Source organism: Heloderma suspectum, chromosome 1, assembly GCF_057233095.1.
Source record: "Heloderma suspectum isolate Gila_16-S chromosome 1, 16-S_ref, whole genome shotgun sequence".
In the NCBI taxonomy this organism is placed as follows: Eukaryota; Metazoa; Chordata; class Lepidosauria; order Squamata; family Helodermatidae; genus Heloderma; species Heloderma suspectum.
In genome coordinates this window covers 356,775,502-356,797,446 of record NC_139458.1, presented here as the reverse complement: position 1 = coordinate 356,797,446, position 21,945 = coordinate 356,775,502, and the positions used below count along the sequence as shown (strand labels likewise).

Genomic DNA, 21,945 nt, shown 5'->3' with positions numbered 1-21,945 from the left:
CATAGAGTTGAGAGGTTTATGTGGGCAACATCTCTGGCCCTGTCTCCTGCAAATTGTCTTGACCCACTGCACCCCCATGTGGAAATAAGACACATGCTGGACTTTCCCCTTTATCCTTTGTGGGGGGCTCATGGCTCACATGCTAATACTTGATAACTACAGTGTGTGTGGGGGTCCAACAGCTGCTTTTGGAAAGTCCTGTACCCACAAGAGAGAGTCCGATGGCAACTCAAGAGTTAACTGTTGTAAGCAAAGAAGCACCTGCAGTCACTACACACACACACACACACACACACACACACGGAGTCTGCCACAAATTCATTAGATGGATAAGACCCCATACTATGCATTTTAGTGTTGCAGCGTGCATTGCCATGTTGCCATGAACTTTGCAACACATCTTGCAATAATTTACTTGGATTTAGGAAGCTGCAGTATGCCTTGCAGAATCTGAGCTGTTGGATCTACAGCAGCAAAATCTTGGCACCCCGCAAATGGCATTAGGCATCTATATCTGAACCATTAAGGGTGCAATTCTGTGCATGTTTAGACAGAAAAAAAAGTCCCAAAAGAGTTGCAGGGCTTCTTCCCGTCGAAACACGTATAGGGCTGCACCCTAAATAGTTCAACTCTAAGGTCTTTCGAGCAGACTTTGCCGAAGCCTAGCTCTGACTCGATGAACAGAAAGCTTGCAGCAGGGCCATAGGAAACATTTGAACATGTTGGCTTTTAATATCATTCAGGGACATGATGTGAAGAAATGGAAATATTAACACAACCCCTGGTTTTCTTTACTTTGCTCATGGGTTGTATAGAAAACAAAAGGGGCCAGACTTCAAGGCTGGGTGACATCTGAGGTCACCAGGAAAGGTGGCTCTGTGCCCGACTATACAGAGGACAGTTAGAGGAGCTCTGAGAAGAGAGCCCTCTATTTGAAGGCATCCTCTGTTGGAAGGATTGTTTGGCCCAAGTCTGACTTAACAACAAAAATCAGGGGCCTTGAAGTTGACCCCCTCCCGCCACTAGCGCCAGGACAGCAGACTGCATCCGCACACAGCTCACCTGGTCACAGTCTTCCCTAACTATGGTGAGCTGAATTGTACTTCTATTTAAGTTATAGTCACCATTTCAACCTTTCTACATTTGCACCTATATGTATAAATTAACATATGCAAATTGCATGCAAATCTGTTCTCTCTTTCCTCCTTTTTTTGTGATCTCTTTCCGTCTTTGGGGGACAATGTAGAAGTGGCCACCCTTATTACCAGGTTGCAAACCAGAGACTTTAACTGTAGCAATGCAGCATTGGAGCTGATCCTTTCTATTTAATTTTTATTTATTATTAATATTTATATACCACCTTATTTGCTAAAGAACCATGGAAGGCATTTGTATATACTACTGTAAATATACCCCACTGTGTTCAATGGTGCTGACTCCTAAGTAAATTTGTATGGGGTGGCAGCCTTGATTTCTTTCCCTCAGTAAGGATTTATCTCCCCGCCCTCTGTGCTCCTTCTACTGATAAGGGAGGAACCTTATTAATGAGGCCTCGGGGGTGGTTAGACTTTATGCTGTCACACTCTAAAAAATGTCCCCAATCCCCCCCCCCCCCCGCAGAGGGTTTAACTGCTTTGTGGATCCATAAAGATATTTCACAGAGAAAGCTCTATTCAACTGGAGCTCTTAAACCTCCTTTGTGAAATGTGGTGGTATTTTGTGTGATGTGTGGGCCTTGCCACGCATCAGACGTGGCTGGGGCTTCCAAGCCAAAGAGTTCAAGGGCTTTCATTTGGAGGTACTCCAAATGTCAGTCAGTTAAGCCAGCTGCCAATAGTCAGCACTTTAAGAAGGGGGGTGGGGTATGAATAAAATAAAATAAAAGCAATTCCAGTATAACTACCCATGCAATCCTATACTTGTCTGCACAGAAGTAAGCCCCACTGAGTTCAATGGGACTTACTCCTAGGTAAGTATGTATAAGCAGCCTACATTTACTTCTTCTAAAAAAAATGTTGCCAGAATTCTAGATCCTTTTTTATTTAAACGGGGCAGGGGTTTGGTTCAGGAATGCCCTTTCAGTATTTTTTTTTGTTTTATTAGTACATTCCTTTGAATGTGGGATATGCCTACAAGCCCGCTAACAAGTCTACAAATGCAACTTAATACTCTGAAGCTGAATACAGCCTACGGCCGGCTTGCAAATAATAATAATAATGCACATTTTTGTCAATAACATTTTCCACAGATTTTCCTCCCCCTCTTCATTCTTTGTGTTGCATTTTTACATGCTTGTACACCCCAGGAACATGGGGGAGTGAACAAAGGGCCTTTGAAAAGGCGATCGTTTTGAATGATCCTATTGTGTCCTTCACTGAATCAAAGTACACATGGGCTTGATTGTATGTGGAGATCGCCTTTGAGCCGTGCTCTTGGTTCGAACTGAGCCACACATACTTTCAGCCAAAGCAATGCGCAGAGGCAGCAAAAAGCTTTAATTTTAATCACATGATTCCTGGAATAATGCACAACAAGCAAGAAGTAGATGCAAGACGTTTAGAGCAGCAGATGTTTGCCTTTGGATTCTTGAGGCACTGCACGAGCAATTTCTTCTTTTGTAACAGACATCAATGCTTCTGTGTTACTAAAACAACAAAACAGTTCTGAACATAAACTTCGGTGGGGGAATAGCTAAGGAATAAAATGAACGCTGTGAAATGGTGTATTGAACACAAAGACCTCTGAGTTTTTCTTCCTGAGAATACGGCAGAAGAGATTATCCTCACGCAGAGCCGTATTTATTTAAGCTTGATTTTTCTCATTGCTCGGCTTCATTCCGTAACAGAATTCATTTTGTTGCTTCCCAGAAACAGCGCTGGGGCTGGCGGAAGCAGAATGTTTGCTTTGTGGGGCTCTGTTGCATTATGAGCCATCTGTGCACAATGCTGGGCAGCAGCAGGAAGCCGAGACCCGCTCTCGGTTCTGTTGGGCTCTATGAAGCTCGGAGTGGCTGTCTCACACCTATAGCACATGGAAAGGGGAATCAGGGAGTCAAGCAGAGAGCACAGACGTTGCAGGCAGAAAATCCCCTCTAATCCTTGGTATCTCCAGTGAATGGGTCCCCAGGAGCAGCCATGGGGAGGGCCCCTGCCTGAGCGTCTCTGGTCGGAAATGAGAGTGGACAGCTGCATATAGGCCAGTGGCCCGATTCCATATGAGGTGGCTCTTCCTTTATATGCTGGCCTCCCAGTCCAGCTCTGAGCCCATATGAACGCAGAAGCAGGCTCCCATATGTGCATCCCTAGTTGAGCAGGAACATAACAATGTGTCTTATACTGAGTCAGACCTTCGCTCCATTCTTCTCACCATGGTCTACACTGGTGAGCAGTGCCTCTCCAGGGGTTCAGAAAGGAGCCTTCCCCAGCCCTACCGGGGAGTACCAGGGTTTGAACATGGGACCCTTTGCGTGCAAAGCAGGTGGTCTGCTATTGAGCTACAGCCCTTCCTGAACCATGGAGAGTCATGCGCACAACGCAAGTAGGTTCTATCTGAATCTTGTATTCAGACACAGTGCATTAACTGGTCACGTCCACTTAAGTACAGCCCAAACTCCTCCCTCATTCATTTTCCTGAGACTAGGAGAAACTCTGCTTCAGGCCTGCATTGAGAACCTGCTCAGGGAGCTGCATATAACCCTGTCAAATACATCACTTTGTTACCAATCATGGGGAGGGGCTGTAACTCAATGGTACAGCTAGGGTGGCCACTTACACATCACCCCAAAAGAGGAACCGCATTACCCCTCCCAAAAAAGAGGACACAGATTTGTGTGACGCTTGTATGTGCTAATTTCTATGTATAGATGCAAATTTAGAAATAATGAGATGGATCCAGGATCCACCACTGGAAGGTCCTTTCACCCAGTTATTGGAGATCTCTCTCTTCCCCACACCACAGCCCACTCCATTCAGCAGGGTCTCCTGACTCTCTATGTAGCATTTTCAGGGGGCTGGAGGGACTGCCTAGGACATGTAGAAAGACCCAAGTTCAGTCATCAGCATCTCCAGTTGGAACTAGGAACAGCTCCTGCCTGAAACCCTGCAGAGCCACTGCCAGTCAATGGGCTGGTTTACATGATCACCACAGCCCACCATAGATTATTGAAGCCATGGTGGATTGTGGCGCATGTCGGCAGTTATTTTGAATATTCAACCCCCAGAAGGGGGGTTGCCATGGTTTGTCATGTTGTCTGAACCTGTGGTCTGTTGTAGGGTTAATTTGAGGGCTGTTTGGCAGACAACAGGACAAACCATAGCAAGTCCCCCTCCCCTCCCACAGGGGGTTGAATATTCAAAATGGCCACCAGCACACACCACAACCCACCATAGCTTAAATAAGCCACAGTGGGCTGTGGTGATCGTGCGAACTCAGTCAGAGTCAACAGTATTGGGCTAGATGGAGCAATGATCTGACTCGGTATAGAGCAGCTTCTTATGTTCCTATGTACCAATGCCTGTGTGGATCCCAAACTAGGAGTTAAGGCCCCAGCCTGATCCAGCAACAGCTATTTCATCCACATAGTCCCATGAGGCAATCCGAAATAGCACCAACCAGCTGCTCAGGAGATGAGAGAAAAGTTTCAGAAAATGTCAGCTCTTGATTAATGCTGACCCTGCAATTTGTGTGACATATAATCTGGTGATGGCGTCAGATATTCAAACATGCACACTTGTGTTTGATGCACCTCTGCTGTATCCTCCCAGCCATTACATCCTGCTGACATGAGATGGTGGTGGGATGCATGCATTGGTTGGGGCTGGAAAGCCTGTTTGCCCTGGGCTGCCATTCCTTGGTGTTTTTGCATCCTGGTTCCTGCCTTGCTTCAGGCCTCATATTTACAAAGAGTTCTATAACACAAGTGAAAAACTACCTATCTTATAACTGCTATTCAGTGTGATCACACACTTGGATATACATGTAAAGGGAACAAATCTTGGAGCCTAGCTACCTGAAAGATTGCTTTCTCTCATCTGAGCCTGCCCAGTAGTTAAGATCTGTGCGGGAGGCTCTTCTTGGTACCACCATCATCAGAAGGGCATCTGGTGGGACATGAGAGAGGCCTTCTCAGTGGCTGCCCCCAGGCTCCGGAGCTCCCTGCTGAGGGAGACTAGGTTGACCCCCTTTCAGTTGTCCTGCTGGCAGGCAAAAAACTTTATTCAGGTAGGCTTTTGGCATGTAAGCTGGTCTGCTGCTGAGGGGTTTTTTTTAATTGGTCAGTGCCACTTATCTTCTTTTATTGTTGTATTTTAAATTGTTTTTAATTTCTTTGTTTTTATGTTAAGTTTTAATTGAGATTTTGTTTTTGATCTGGAGTTTAATGTTAGTTGCCTTGCCTTAAGTGCCATTCTTGGGCAGAAAGGTAGGATATAAATTCAATCAATCAATCAATCAATCAATCCCAATCCCAAAACCACAGAAGAGGGTGTGCAGAAGCACATTCCCCATTATAGTTTTCCCACCGCCACCCCCAGATCTTATTCTGATGTCTCCTGCCAGAGGCTGCTTTATTTATTTATTCGAAGAATTTGTATCCCACCCTTTAGCCATAAAGGCTCCCAGGGCGGCTTACAAAGATAGGAAATAAGACAGTCCCTGCCTACATGCTTACAGTCTTAAAGACACAACACAAAAGGAGAGGGGATTGGGAGGGAGGGCGGAGGGGAAATAGAACAAATTCAGGCTCTAGGTTCAAGCTGCATACACTTTTGTAGTTGCTGGAGCTTTGCAGAGCAGAGCAGGTCAGAGGAGTGCCGGTGTTTTTGGTTGTCCAAGTGGAATCTCCATGTTCAGAGGCAGTATGGCACTGAAGACTAGTTGCTAGGGGACAACAGCACAGGAGGGAGGGCTCTTGCCTCCAGGCCCTGCCTATGGGCTTCCTGAGAGCATCTGGTTGGCCCCTGTCTGGAATAGGATGCTACACTAGACTAGATGGACCATTGATCTGATCCTGCAGGGCTCTTCTTACATTCAGCTTGGGGGCGGGGAGGGGAGGGGAGCAGGATGTTCCTGACATTGGGCTCTTTGTCTGTTTTGTTGTGTTTTAATAAAATGGGCTCTCCCTTACAAATATAGGTTTGTGTGTGTGCATATGTTCCAGCATTCAATGGGTTGGATCCATACTTAAAGTAGACCTGTGAAATAAATGGGAATAAAGTTAATCATGACTAACTTAAGACCCATGTATTTCAAGAGTTCTACTCTAAGTATGGCAAAACCTGGTTCCTTTCTTTTCCCTGGGCCCTCACAGTTTGTGGATTGATTGATATTAAATATGTCTATGCCACCTTTTGGCCAGAGTGGCCCTCAAAGCAGCTTACAGAGTAGTTCATAGCCCTGTTCAGTGCTGAGCTTCAATACTGGCTTGCTGTTGCTGACATTACAAACGCATTCATTGCTCAGTGGCTTTATTGATTTCCTACCCAGTGGGCCCCACTTTAACATTCATGCTTCTGGGAGTTTCTTTCCTATGAAATTTTATTTTATTTTGAAATAAAGTTTAAAATTAAGGCAAAAAGAAGGAGAAATACTCTGTGTGTTCGTAAGAGAGACAGACAGACAGACAGAAAAACAGAAATATAGCTATCCATCCTTGATTGGAATTTGTTCAGTTGTTTGAAAGAGTTTCACCAGCACAAGTGCCATGCATGTAGGAAACAGGTGACGGAAGCCTACCTTTGAAGTAAACACCCTGTAGTTTACCATCATTCCTATAATGATCCTGTGGGGGCATCCATACAGTGCAATCCTATGAATATCCCTTCAGAAGTAAGCCCTGTCGAGTTAAATGGGATTTACTCCAACTTAAGTCTGTATAGGAATGCAGCCATAGAAACTTAACTCTCTAGTATTGTAGGGCCATCAAAAAACATAACCCACAAACACATTTTAATAGGAAATTTGGAAATGGAACACTTAGCGTTTAGTCTAAGTCAGCCTTCCTTAACGTGGCGTCCTTCAAATGTTATGGACTACAACCCCCAGCATTCCTGACAAGTGGCCATGATGGCTAGGACTGATGGAAGTTGAAGTCCAAAACATTTAGAGGGCACCAGGTTGTGTAGCCTGGTGCCTTCTAAGTCAACTCATGGCAACTAACATTTCTTTTTCCACAAAAGCAAGATCCAGCTCATAAGGAGAAAATGATGAATTGGTTTGTTATATTCCTTACTGGCTCTTATGCATTTTATAGCATACGATGTGCATGCTATTAAAGTCAATCAGAGTACAGCCAACTGTTCACAGACCATATACTTATATTGGAACGCTTTTATAAAATTGTATATGAATTGGTAATGTTGTACAGTCAATGAAAAAAGTTCACCCTACATTAAATGGTAAGAGTAAAAAGATTTTTGTAAGTTCCTTGCTCGAGGGGGAAACTGGTCATCCAGCTGATGAAGAATAAATTCTAACAACGAGAAAACATTCTGAATGTTCAAGAGACTGAGAAGATGGAACTGCGGACCACACCAGAGCCTCCACATTCATTTTCATTCATTCATTCATTCATTCATTCATTCAACATGCACTACATTAGATCTCATGATTAAAATAACATTCACTAGATACATAATTAATGCTATCCCATTATGAAGAACTTCCTGCACATTACAAGTTAGTGGTATTTGGAGTCTGCTATTGACTCTCCCACCACAAGAATTTAGTGGGGGCACAAGACTTGGTTTCCAAATGATTTTGCTAGAATGGAGTTGAAAAGCACAATATATTTTTAATTGGTATTTTCTGCTATGGTGTGGGTTGCATAGGCCATGGAATCCCCTTCCTCAACAAGAGAAAAATACATTAAAACAACAACCACCTACAGCTCACACATAAGATCAGGACACAATTTCTGGTGATCAAACCACTCAGACGCCCCTCTGACTCATGCTGACATTCCCTTAGTTCCATCCTGCTGCAACTGCTTGGATGAGTTTCAGTTGTTGCAATGTGAGGATGCTGACCGGTTGCTGGAGAGATTGTATGCTCAATCCTTGCCCATGTGGTTGATGGAGAGTGGCTTGCCAGGTCCAGGAAGTGGTGAATGCCTTGTTGAAAGATGGGACAGTCCCTGCCACATCGAAGAAGGTGGAGGTTAGGCTGCTTTTGAAGAAACCTAGACAAATACTTGTTCCAACAACTAGTAAACCACTAAACTCCCATTTTTAGGCAATGCATTCAGGCAGGTAGTGGCTACACAGCTCCAGACATCATTGCTGGATGGTATGGATTATCTGCACTATTTCAATCCACCTTCTGCCCCAGTTTGGGGACTGAAACTGCCTTGACCATCCTGGTTAATGAATGCCAGGAAGAAGGCAGAGGTGTGTAACCCTGTTGATTCTCTTTGACCTCTCAGTAGCTCTCAGTAGCCCTACTCCTGGTGGCCTTTTGGATCTCCTGTCGAGTGGGAGTTGGTAGCACTATGTTCCAGTGATTCCATTCCTACTTGGTGGGGAGATTCCAGAAAGTGGTAATGGGGGAGGGGGACTATTGCTCTACCCTGTAGCACTTATGCATAAGGTTCCTTAGGGCTCTATTTAATGTCCATATGAAACTGTTGGGTGAAGAAATCTGGGGATTTAAAGTGAGGCATCATCAGTATGTGGATAGCATCCAACTCTATCTCTGTTTTTCAGAAATAGAAATAAGAGGAATAGAACTTGTGCTGTTTTAGCCTTCAAAGAAGAGCAGGCATTGCAGAAGTTCAGCCCAGATGCTGCTGTTCTTGTAGGCTAAAACAGCAGAAATTCCTCCCATGTCTAAACAGAGGGGGAAAGCCTTTACTGCTGCAGTTTTCTCAGCTGGAACATCTGTTCTACCTCTCCCAGGAATTAGAAATTTTAGAAAAGGTTGATAAAGGAAGTGTGTTCACTGGGGAGGCAAAGGAAGGTGGATCATTGTCCTGGCAAGCAGGGTGGAGGCCAAGACTGCAGTGTTTTCATACTTCTGAAGTATCTGCTTAAAGGGGATGGTTCTGAGGTTTAGCATAACAAAAAGGGGATGGGAATATAAAACACCACCCCAAGCATTTAAGAAAGGGGTCATCAACTGTTAGCCCTTGGCATAGAATTACAATTCTAGCCTATCATGCAGTTTCTTGGACCCACTCACCCACCCCCAGTGTGCCCCCATCTGGGCACATCATTCAAATCAGCGTAGACTTGGGCTTTGGCACTGCATTTGTTGAGAACCACACTACAGAGGAGAGGGGTAGGCCTCTGTCAAGACTTTTCCCTCTTGCTCATCAGTTCTATTTTTGTAAGGGCTGTGTATGTTGGTTTCCTTCTGTCCTATGGAATGGGGAGGGGGGGACACATGCCGAGGGACATACCAACCTGTGATTATAATCTTCCCTGCCCATCACAAGGATGCTATTCCCAGTGTCTAAAATCTGGGGACGGACGGCTTTTTCTATGCTCTTATATAAAAAAGAAAACATATTTGTGCTTTTGGCTTGGCATATGCTACTTATCTCTCACCAGAAAAGGGCTGTTTTTTTTCTCAAGACATACATTAAAAACAAAACAAAAAAAGGAGAAGTGATTATTTCTGGAGCCATTACAAATTAACTGCTCTCAGTTACAGCAGACTTAAGTAAATGGGTTCATGCTTAGGAGAATTACTGTATTTTCACAGGCAAAACATTAAGCCTACAACAGTGAAAACGGAACAGTGAGAATTCTGTTGTTCTGTACACACAAATGGAGAAGATGCAGCCAAAGTTAAGTACTTTTAAGCCACGTTGATTTTAATGGGAGAATGAAGACATGCTTAATTCTCTCCCACTTAATCCAATGGGACTTAAAAGTATTGAACTATAGCTGGATAATTGCCACTCTCACTCATCCTAGCACAGTACAAATTCTGTGTTGTGGCTTTAAAAAACAGTGAACTTGACAAACATAAAGCACAAGGAGCTTCATATTCCCATGCATTCTTCAAAATTTGGGATTGAATTAGTCTGTGGTTTCAGCCAGTAGCCGAGCTCATTTGTACACTATAGTTGTCCTTCATTGTAAACATTTGTGATTTGGGGGATGGGGCGGGGGGGGGGGGAGACAACAGGAATGGACAATGTTCTACTGTGAGATCTTTCTAAAGTTCTCAGTTTGTATGAATGTGCCCCACATTGCCCATCGTGGAAAACCATATCAGAAAGGGTGCGCCTTGAGGAACGTGTATTGCTTTGGCAGCCCCAGCACTGCTAGCCTCCATGATGTGCATGCAGTTCCTTTACCATGAATGCATTAATTCTTCTGTGACAGGAAGAATTTCTTTTTGCATGAAAGAAGAGCTCTGTTTGCAGCAAGAACTGGTACAGTATCACTGGTGGTGGTAGTGGCATTATTCTTATTCTATTTTCCTGTATTTGAAACAAGAATTGGAGGCTTACTAGACAGATAAATATCCCATTTAGAGCTGTGTTACAATTGGCATTTCCATTACAAATGGAGTGCAACTGGAATGGGTGGGGAAAGAGGGCTGAAAGATGAAATGGAACCTTTGCTCTGAGTATCAGATACAGGCTGGTGGTAGCGGTGGCCACCGTTTCTTATGGTTCTGATTGCATACACTTCTATAAGCTGTGTCATTCTATAATCCTAGGTCTGAAAATTGGTAAATTCAAGGGTCAGCATTCTTAATAGAAAAAAGGAGGGGGAAACCCACTCCTGTATTCTTTTAATCAATTCTGTTGTTTAGCAGGAGAACAGCTAAGCAGTGCATGTAGAAGAAGGGGTTTAAATCACATGACCCTTGATCTTGTCCTTTGTAAAGCACTCTGAGTTATGCTATAATTGCTTAGCAGAATACCCTGCCTGTCATCTTTACCCAAACATTGTCAAGATTAACATCTCTGTAATTTGTCTTCCCTTACAATCCCCATCTAGTCTGCAATCACTTAAAGCGTGGCATGGAGTGGGGAGGAATCCGTGCCATTTCACATGGGCTTGATTCTCTTTGTGTGATATTCAGTGACCATGGAACTGGAAGCGTGCAGGACCAGACATGGCACATATATGTCTTTTAGATACATGAAGCTGCAGGCAAAAATGCTATCACACCTTGACTCAAGTTTGGTATAGCTGCCAGGTGTGGCATAAAATTGCTCTGGGCGTTGGATCCAGTCCACAGGCAGTCAGCTAACCACCCCAGCTCCATCATATGCAAGGCTGGAAGAGAAAATGATTGTGACTATATCATGGGGACAAAACAACCTACTCTGTGGCAGTGGCAGCCCCTGGGGAGTACTACAAATAGCCAGTCACAGCGATTTAAAACTCTTGAAGCCACCTACTGCCCTCTTAGACAAACAACTGTGCAACGCTTTGTTACTATAACAGCTTGTTGTGAGGCTGATATATTTACTCTCTAGCCCCACCTTGCCATGCTATTTGAAAAAAGAAAGCAAAGAAATAGCAGCCCATATTCTCTTTTGGAAAACGCAAACACCTGGAAGCCCGGATGACACGTGGACACAAATCGTTAATGAAGTTTATGAAGCTTTCTAATGGGCTGCACAAAAATCCCTCCTGTAACTGGTATATATGCTCAACAGTTTTATGGTGAGTCAGAGCCCATTATTCTGCCCAGATGCTAGAGCCACTGCTGAACTGTTGTTTCTCCTATTAAGCAGTCAGCATAAACTCCCCTTGTTACAGTCCCTGACATTGGCCTCAGGGCAGGCGGACACAGAAGAGCAATTGCCGAATTGCGTATGAAAATTATAGTTTTATTGTCCATACAACTGAAGGTTTGACTCTGACGCCTGCTCCGCTCCGCTTCTGTGATAAAGAAGCAATTCTTTCTCCGAACAAATAAGCACAGTACACCATTGTAATCAAAGAAACAGGCACTATTTATGTATTGGAAAGACTGGCTCACAATAGTACTGAACAGTCTAAGGGTCCAGAAGCTGCTGTTTTAGTAGATGTAGGGAAAGAACGAGTAACAGAGTGTTAGGCAGAGCTGGAGAACGCAAATGGCATCATTCTTCTGTCTTCTGTTTGTTAGTTTAACAAGCACGACTGATAAGTTGGGACCATGTATTTAATGTTTATGTAAGCATCTTCACCACCATAGCGCTCAAAGGCTTCCAGTGTCTCTTGAATCAAGTCTCCGATATTTTCCCGCTTCTGCTGACTGTAGTCAATGCCATCTCCTGAATTAACTGATTGATTAAAAAACACACAGAAGAGATTAGGCTAGAGGGTCTCATGGAGATATCTCACTGCAAACATTTCTCTAATAACCCTTTGCAGGCAGTGTACACTGACAGTGAGTTCATGCGGCAGCTTCCTGCACGTCTGATGCCACACTGTAGTGTTCAACTAGAAATGCAGGAAGTATCCCAGAGGGGAAAAAAAGAGGCCCTTCTTCCCATCAGCTTCTGACAGAAAGCCTCCCATGCAGGCTGCATAGCTTCTAGTGTTCACTCTCAGCCATATACACCAGCAGGAGAACATGGTCTGCCAAAGTACCCTGTCGGTGTACAGCAGAGTGAAGATGCACTGAAATAGCACACATACCACCAGAAATTAGAGCTATCTCAAATATGCCCTAAGGACGCAGATTTTTGTTGCAGCAAAACACAGACAGAATCATGAAATCATGCACTATTTATGGAAAGAACCTGAGCCTACTCTCATATAGAAGTTCAGGCCCAGCTGTTTAGAGTCGGCTCATTGCCTAAGTACCTATCCTTTTGAGGGACACTACAGCCAGTGTGATTCCAAATGCCCATGCCTAGGTTTGCTCTACAACAGGGATGGGAAATGTGTGCCCCTCCAGATGTTGTTGGACTGCAACTCCCAACATCCCTCACCATTGGCTATGCTGGCTAGGGCAGATGGGAGATGATGATGATGATGACGATGACGATTTACATTTCTATACTGCCAAATAGCTGAAGCTGTCTGGGTGGATTACAAAGATTAAAGGTTTACAAAGATGTCCAAAAACATCTGGAGGGCAACACATTCTCAGGCCCACTTTACAACATCCCTTTTCTGGCAATTCTGAGGCAGGCTGGCCTGAGTGGCAACTAAATCTGAGGCAGGCCAAGGTTGGGGGCCAAGAGAGAAGCAGGTGGGATGTTCTACTTTGTTTTCCACATAGGCACAGAAGGGCGGGTGCCTGGTATTTAGAATGCCCACTTATGCCTCACCTAGAAAGAGGACAAAAGAAGTCAAAAGAGTTGCAGGAAATGTGTATATGCTCATTTATATGTGTAGATGCATATTTAGAGAAAATTACTATAAGTTAAGAAGGAACACAATACATGTCAATTTAGTAATGAAGGATATGCCCAGGTGACTCCTATGTGCCTGCTCAGTCTGCTGTTCAGGTGCTAACTGTGGATGGGCAACTTCCAGGCCTCCCTGCTGTCCCTTCTTATGTATCTTTAACTGGACTTGGACTGGACAGCCCTTCAAGCAGAGGTCACCCTACTGGTGACCTACAGTACCGGTATCAGTACCAGCACCTATCAGTACCTAGGCCTCTTACTGCCTTCTTAATGAAGGGGCTTATGTCAGGCCCTCCCTATTTCCTCTCAGGTGGCCTGAAGAGGGCTTTGAAGCCTAAGCCCAAACAGTTCTGGATGGCTACCAGCCAGGTGTCAGCCTCAGTCCCCTAGCTTGCATTTTCTGAGAGGATGGCAGAGGGCTGATTACTTAACAGATGATTTTAAGGGACTAGTCCCTGCCAAACACCAGATCTATTTCTTTAGTGAGACTGAGTTCAAGATAGTAGAACTGGAAAAAGGGGGGCTGTGGTTTGTTGCAAAGCCATCATTATGAAGAAAACCATGCAGCACAATCCATTTTTGTTTTCTGAAAAAAACCGTTAAATTAAGTCAGCATAAATAGGGGAAATTATTTGAGGCCTTATATGGAATAACAATCTTTTCCATCACCTCTGCTGTGAGGCAGCTCAGGAACTCACTGGTAACACATATTTGTAGACAGATAGTGTATCCGTTCATCTAAGAAACTCAGCCTAGATGCCTGTGCAAATATGGAACACATGTAAAACTTGGACACGCTATCCTTCTCCCAGGACTTTGATGAGACTTATACTCTGATCTTAAGAATATTTATTTGGAAGTAGGTCCGACTGACCTCAATGGAAATTGCTTCCAAATTAATTTCCAAGTCCTTACTCCAGAGTGAGGCCAATGAGACTACTCTGGAGTAACTAGTTCAAAGATAATGGCCATATAAGGGAACATTGTTCAGCCCGCTCCATATGAATATATCCAGAATCATACCAAAAATAATTTGGCAATAAGCACTGGATTATTTAGAGGTTTGGGAATAAGATACTGAGATTTTCAGTCCCCTATATCTTTGGCTCTAACCCAACTTGGATATATAGTGACTGAAAGTGGTGATTGCTTGAAGGTTATTTTGTGGCTCATGTGACATTACTTGGGCTCACTTTTGTTAAAAGCAGACAGGTGTCCATACCATAAAACTCAATCGTCCTCTTAACACCATTTGTCCATTCCGTCGACAGTATTAAAGAAGCCAACAGAATTATGAAAGAAGCCAAATTGTCTTCTCCTCTACTTGACATTCTGCTCAGAGCCAAGAAGAACTGAGGAAGTGAGGTTAATTTTCTTTCAGTAGTATATCTTGAAACTTTAGCCCAGTAGAACTGATTTATGAGGCCTTAGGGCCTTTTCAGATGTTCCATTGTCTCCAGGGATTCTATACAGGTCAGAAGTGGACCTCAGGCTGCTGCACTCCCTTACTGCACTCAGAAGTGAACCAGGGGATCCAACACTTATCTGAACACAGGCTCTCCCCACTTTGCTTATTACACTCTGGCTGCGATGAGGGGTGGGGAAGGGACTACATGAGCCCGACACCAGCACTCAGTCTTATCCCAAGTAGAATTCCAGGAGTGATGCAGTATTTGAACAGTCCTTCATTCCAGCAACAACTCATGGGTAGCTTCATTGTGAAGTGGGTCTCCAGGCTTACATGCTCAAAGTAAAACACACACTTCTTTGCACTGTACTGATTCAGATCTTCCCGGGTTTATACGCAGTATATGACGTCATTACATTGAAGAAGAATGCTTATTTCAGTGTACTTTATCTGAGGCCTTGACCAAGTGGCTGCTTTGTCTTCTCCCACCCAAACATGATGTCAGCAAACCCTGATTCCCCTGGACATTATTGCTTTGCAGCGCTCCAATCACACAGAAGCCATTTGGCCGTTACAAATACCACATGAAATACAGCCATACTGGCATCTATGGAATATGTCCTTGTAAACATCTATGAATGAGCATAAGGACCTGAACATTTCCACATTAAGAAAACACAAACAGACAACATTATGTAAAAACTGGGCCAGTGAGCATAGGAAGGGGGATTGAATTAACGTGCTACTCCAAAAGATAAAGAGCTCCCAGTTAAATGGTATCAACAAAACACATGGAATGATATACAACTCCAAAGCACTGGTCAACTGTGGTAAATTCATGGTAGTAAGAGTATGAACAAAAAGTAATTGGGCAGACCATTAGCATTATTATGGACTTCCTTTCAAAAACACTTAATGGTGACACCTTATTATTAGTAATTTTTCAGCTCATTCATCTGCCTTATCTGTGACAATAGATTTGACAAGTTGTGCTTTCAAAACTAAGTGGGATCCTAACACCCCATGGCTCTGTCCCACCTGTGCTAAAACTCCAGACCCTCATAAAAAAAACTAGGTGCAAGGTAGTGCTGATGTCATTGCTGCCTGATATTTAACAAGCCCTCATGTAGCTGGATGGCACATGAACAAGACTGGAAGTCAATGGCTCTGCCCACACCAGTGCTTTGCTCAAGCTCCAGTGCCAGTACAAGGAGACCAGTTGTGCCTACACATCAGTACTGGAACCACTCAATTCTGTGCTTATAATGTGTGTCACAATATGGGTGAGATATACGTATAATGGAACATAGCAAAGACATGTAAGAAATTGTTTAGTTCAAGGGATATAGAAAAAAAGTACATATTCCCCAAAGGAAATATTTCACAATTATATATAAAATATTGGTAAATATACTGAAGTAGAAAAAGAATAGTGCTCTATCCTAGGTTTAGCTCCCATAGCATATAAGTCCTATGTCAGGTACACCTTCCTCTATGTTCATCTTTAAAAACATTTCTCTAAACAGGGATCACTCTCACCCTTCCTGAACATGGATCTCTGGTACCACTGATTTGCTGTACCAACAACAGAAAGGGAAATGTTTGCACTTAGATCTTGAATGGTAAGCAGAAGAATGCTGGTTTCTAAACAGCTGGCTCCACATTATTAGTATTTAAAAGTTGCACGTAGAACCATGTTAGGTGCCACAGGACTCAAACCCACAGATCTGACACTGGCTCCCTGCACCACTGGGGCTGTGGATCAGAGGAAGAACTACAGTTAGTTCCAAAGCTGGGGCATTCTCACAACCGCTCATAACTCTCCTGGCCTGGAAAGTCAGGTGACCCTAAGGGCCAGTGTGGTGACACTGGCTGACTGGCCTGCCTGGTGCCCAACCTGCCCTTGGGCCTGAGCACATGACAGGCCCTTAAAACTTTTTCAGTCAAAATATTCTGTTCTCCCTTTCAAAACATATGCTGCTCTAGACTAACAGATACAAAGCCAGAGATCTGGATTAGCCCTGGGGGTGATAAACAGCCTTTGCAGTTGTGTTGATGGTGAGACATGGTGATAGCTTGATTCTGTGCGGACAAATTCAGTAAGAATACTGGACTAGCAAAATAATTCTGTAAGATATGACTGCTTGGAGGACTGAGTAAAAGGTACTCTGAAAGGGTCAGATAATAAGAGAACGAGCTATAAAAGATGGCACAAAGTGATGCACAGCCTATCGTTACTGACAATGTATGCCATGGCGCAGGGCTCATATCCTCAAGACAGCCATTGTTCCCTCTAATTTCATGACACAGTTTATAAGCGACACTACCAAAAGGCCATTTCAGCAGAGAAGTTACCCACGAAGCATCACAATAGCTGTTCTGCACAGCTACAGGAATTAGTAAATCTTTAAGGCAAAGATGGGAATGATTAACCCATCAGGACAACATCCACCCCTGCATTTGCCAGCACTAGACAGATAAGTCATACTGATTTTCTCAGCACACCTAAGGCTAAGTATCTAGTCATAATAATAATTAGAATGAATACATGGAGGGGGGAAAACCTTGCCACTGATGCGCAGTGGTCTGTCTGCCTGTCTCTAGCATAATGTTATTTCCATGTTATTTATTGTATAGCGAACATGTGGGTAACCGCAAAAAAAGCTGTTCGTACGTTGCCAGAACCTGGACTGGATTCAAGCTGTTTATTGAAGCTTCCCTTAGTGGCAGAGAATTAATCAACATGAAGGAAATTTCGGAGAGCACATCTGTCATGCCATGCTCCCAAAGTGAAATGTCTAGCAGACACAGCATGAAGCAAGGACTCTTGTCCTAGGAAGCAGCCATGTTTTTGCTACTGTGCACAGGAAAAGATTTTGCTCAATGCACAGCAGAACTGCTGACCTAGAGAACTGGAATTAGAAATGGTAGGAGCTCAAATTATGAGTAATTCCTAGATTAAAGCATTAGGCTTCTGCCTGTTATTACCTGTATAAAAGGTGCTTATTATATTTAAAGATGTTTGCATTTTCTTATCTCTTCACAGCTCTTTCCGAAGTGAGGTAATCCTTCAGTAGTGACTGTGGAGAGCCAGTATGATGTAATGGCTAGAGTTCTGGATGTGGGTTAGGAGACCCACTTAGTGATTGAGTTCAGTCAGGGTGACCTTTTTATTCATTTAGGCATTTCTGGCCTCAGAGGCCCCAAGTAATGACTTTGGGCCTGTCACTATGTCTCACTGTATTGTGGAAATTTAATAGGATATACCCCATGGATAATTCCTGAGATCCTTGGAAGGAAAGGCAAGAGAGTATGAATATGAATAAGTAAAACAAACAAATGTAAATGCTTGTGATATTGAGAGCTGTAGGAGGGATACTCATTACCTGTCAGATTTCTTTCTATGAATGACTACTATTATTTTTTGTTGTTGTTGTTCAGTCGTTCAGTCGTGTCCGACTCTTCGTGACCCCATGGACCATAGCACGCCAGGCCTTCCTGTCCTTTAAGCATTCATAAATACAATAAAACCTTACTTTCCTTGATCTCTGTAATCTAGATAATACATTATTGTAGGAACAAGAAATGGGGGATACCTGAAAAGTTAGGAGGGCATACAGGCTCCACCCACCAGTTCCATCAGTATCCAGCTCTATCACTAAACAAACACAATTCAATTGCGTGGGAGCTATATAGTTTATATGCCTTCTCCATGGTCACGATATAAATCCTACTCATATCTCCCTACACAACCCCCACTCCTGTTCAGTTCTCTCTGGGTGACTAGAAGAAGCACCGAATAGCTTCCAAGCACATGCAACTTCTCCCTTTCTGCAAAAATAAATAGGTCGGAGAGGAGAACTGGGTAGGCGAATTTGCTTCGCAGAGCCTCTGCGACAATTGTTCCTCCATCTCAGGGATGTCCCTATCCCAAGAAGAAAGATGAGCATGAGCTTCGGTTCCCTTCTTCTTTTGGAACAGATACTCCTCCTGGGGCACAGGGACATTTATCACTAGGGACTCTATGGAGCATGCACGCATCTCCCTGGTCCTTCTTCAAATCACACTGAAAGAGATGCATGTTTGGCAGCTGGCAGTGCTGGAGGAACCAATGTGCAAGACTGAATGAAATCTATTCATATCTATAGACGTTCTTTAGAATTATAAAGTGTACTATAACCTTGCTTATGGCTTACTGGCTTCTACTTTTAAGTAGAGACAGTTGTCTCTATTCAAAATGCTTTAATCTTTCGGATATGTTCAAACACCACTGTTCAGATCAATGATACCATACTTGCCCTTGAAAATGACCTTCTCCCAAGGTCTCATACGTCATGGAAAACAAATACTGAAACTGGAATTAGGGGTGTATGAATGACTTACCCCATTCCACTGGGCTGTCCGCTGGGGGGGGAGGTGATCCGTCCCTCCCCCCCAGAATCCTCCCCCGGCCAGCTCTGCTCCGTGGGGAGCCCATGGAGCCGCCAGCCGGGGCCGCCTGCAGCTGAACGTCTGTCCACTGCTGGGCTGCGGCCACCATAGCGGCCGCCATTTGTATCCCTGCGGTAGCTGTGATAGACTACATATATATTTACGTAGCCTATCACGGCAAAAGGCAGGAATGCAAATGGCGTCCACAGGGATGCAAATGGTGTAGCGGCCACCATTTGCATTCCTGCCTTTTGCCATGATAGGCTACTTATATATTTATATACCTACGTATATATTTACGTAGCCAATCATGGCTACCGCAAATGGCATCCCTATGTTAGCCGTGATAGGCTACGTAAATACTTACATAGCCTATCACGGCTAAAGTGGAATGATAATGGCGGCCACAGACCAGGGCAGCCATTCGCGGGGTAGCGGACGGCCGACAAAGGTAGGCTCCATCCCGGAGGGATTCCACGGGGTGGCGGGGGGGATTGCTCCATTCCACCATGGACTCCGGGGGACTAGATTCTAAAGAATCCAGCCTCACTGGAGTCTGTGGCAGAATTCTGTAACATCCCTAACTGGAATGGTCAACAGGGAGGAAAGACCTATCTTTTAATAGTTCAAGGCTGCCCAGGGTCTTTTTGAAAAGAAAGAGATTCAGAGAGACTTCTGAAGGTCCTTTGAAGCAGGCACTACAGCTCCAGCTGAAATTCTTTAGTAACAAAGATGGGAACCCAAAGCCAAAGGCCATTCAGCTGTTTCAGTGGAGAAGGCTACAAAAATGCTCTTTGTTAGGTATTGTCTGGTATTTGTCAGATATTTGTTGGGTATTTTGTCTAGTATTCATCATCATCATCATCATCATCATCCAATTCCATTCAAGACACTTCATGAAACATGTCATTAAACACACAGAGATACACACAAAGTGCAGGAAGTGGTCCAGTTTTCAGCCTCTTGTTTCAAATAAATTTAACATCCATGTCCGGTTGGGACCAACGTCGCTCTGGCAGCTTCCCACGGGTTCTCGGTGGGAGCTTTCTCAAACAGCTTTTTAAAAGGTTGAAAAACCTTCTCATCTCCACCTGGAATTAAAAGGGGGGCAAGGCAGCTCTGGATAACATCTTGGAGAAAAGTATCCCCCATGAGATAGTGGGGGGGCTGGATTCCAGGATTATCTCCCCAGAGCTTTACCAAGGCAAAAAGCTGTACTGAGACACCTATTCCATAAGAGAAAACAGGGCTGACGTGTTCCATAATAATATATGTTTTAAGAAATATCAACAACTTCTGAGGGATGATTTACGAAATGTTAACAATATTTGAGAACATCTGAGGACCTGTAAGATCTGTTTGAGAGAAGCATGACTGCGCCAAGGAGAAGAAAGGAGCTGGCATCAACTCTCCCCGCACTCCCTGTGTCAAAAATTTTGAGAACAGAACAAATAAACTTACAATATTATTTAAAATATCCTGCTACACTTTGTATTGTGTCTGAAGGTCAGATGAAGAAGTTTCTAAATCATGAAATGGCGGAGGCATGGCTGACAGATGATAACACTGTAGTTTAACTCAGTCTCTGGGGAACATACACTGAACATACAGTGGGGCACTAACCATTCAGGAAGTACAGCCCGTGGCATACACACACACCCCCCATCGTTGGTGGCACATAAGTAATGGATCAAACCAACATCATTTCAAACTTAAGGGTCGCCTTCAATACCTGGATGAAAATCCTTTGCAGTCAATGACTGCCTGAAGTCTGGCACCCATGGACACGACCAAATGCTGAGTTTCCTCCCTCGAGATACTTTGCCAGGCCTTTACTGCAGCTGCCTTCAGCTGCTGCTTGCTTGTGGGTCTTTCTGCCTTCAGTCTTGTCTTCGGTAAGTGAAAAGCTCTATTGGGTTGAGATCAGGTGACTGACTTGGCCATTGAGGAACATTCCACTTCCTTGCTTTGAGAAACTCTTGGGTAGCTTTAGCTATATGTTTTGGGTCATTATCGATCTGCGATATGAAGCGGTGTCCTATCAGTTTGGCAGCATTCGGATGAATCTGAGCAGAAAGTATAGCCCTATACACTTCAGAATTAATCCTGCTGCTTTTATCAGCAGTCAGGTCATCAATAAACACCAGTGACCCGGTTCCATTGGCAGCCATACATGCCCATGCCATAACACTGCCTCTACCATGTTTGACAGATGATGTGGTATGCTTTGGATCATGAGCCGTCTCGTGGCTGTAGATGTTGACAATGACATGCCTACCTCCGCAAGAGCGTTCTTGACCTGGCTAGATGTTGGAAGTCATCCCCTTTAGTTGTCTTCCGTGGTCTTCCAGGCCTTTTGCTGTTGCTGAGCTTGCCAATTAATTCCTTCTTTTTCAGGATGTTCCAGACTGTTGTGTTGGCCACTCCCAATGTTTTTGCTATCTCTCTGATGGGTTTATTTCGTTTCTTCAGCCTAATGATGGCCTCCTTCACTCGCATGGACACCTCTTTGGACCTCATGTTGGGAGTTCCAGTGAACAGCTACCAAATGCAAATGTAACACTCAGAACCACCTCCAGGCTTTTTACCTGCTTGATTGGTCATGGGGTACCCAGGAAACAGGCCACGCCTGGCCATGCAGCTGCTTGTCAGCCATTCGTTCCATTACTTATGAGCCACCAACGATGGGAGGGGTGTATGCCACTGGCTGTACTTCCTGAATGGTTAGCACCCCACTTTTGTTAAACCCCTTGAATTACAGCTGAAAGTCCTGACTTCGCTTCCATCTGGGTGTGTT

At 44.1% G+C, this 21,945-nt stretch overlaps 1 protein-coding gene across 2 annotated transcripts in view; it reads right to left on the bottom strand.

Moving 5' to 3' along the window:
• Positions 1-11,775: 11,775 nt before the first annotated feature.
• Positions 11,776-21,945, bottom strand: part of PACRG (parkin coregulated) — a 386,078-nt gene continuing 375,908 nt past the window's right edge. For both annotated transcript variants that reach the window (XM_084827984.1, XM_084827983.1), the window contains one exon: positions 11,776-12,232. In XM_084827984.1, the coding sequence (XP_084684110.1) occupies positions 12,072-12,232 (161 nt within the window). In that variant the 3' untranslated portion in view covers positions 11,776-12,071. The remainder of the gene's footprint in view (positions 12,233-21,945) is intronic.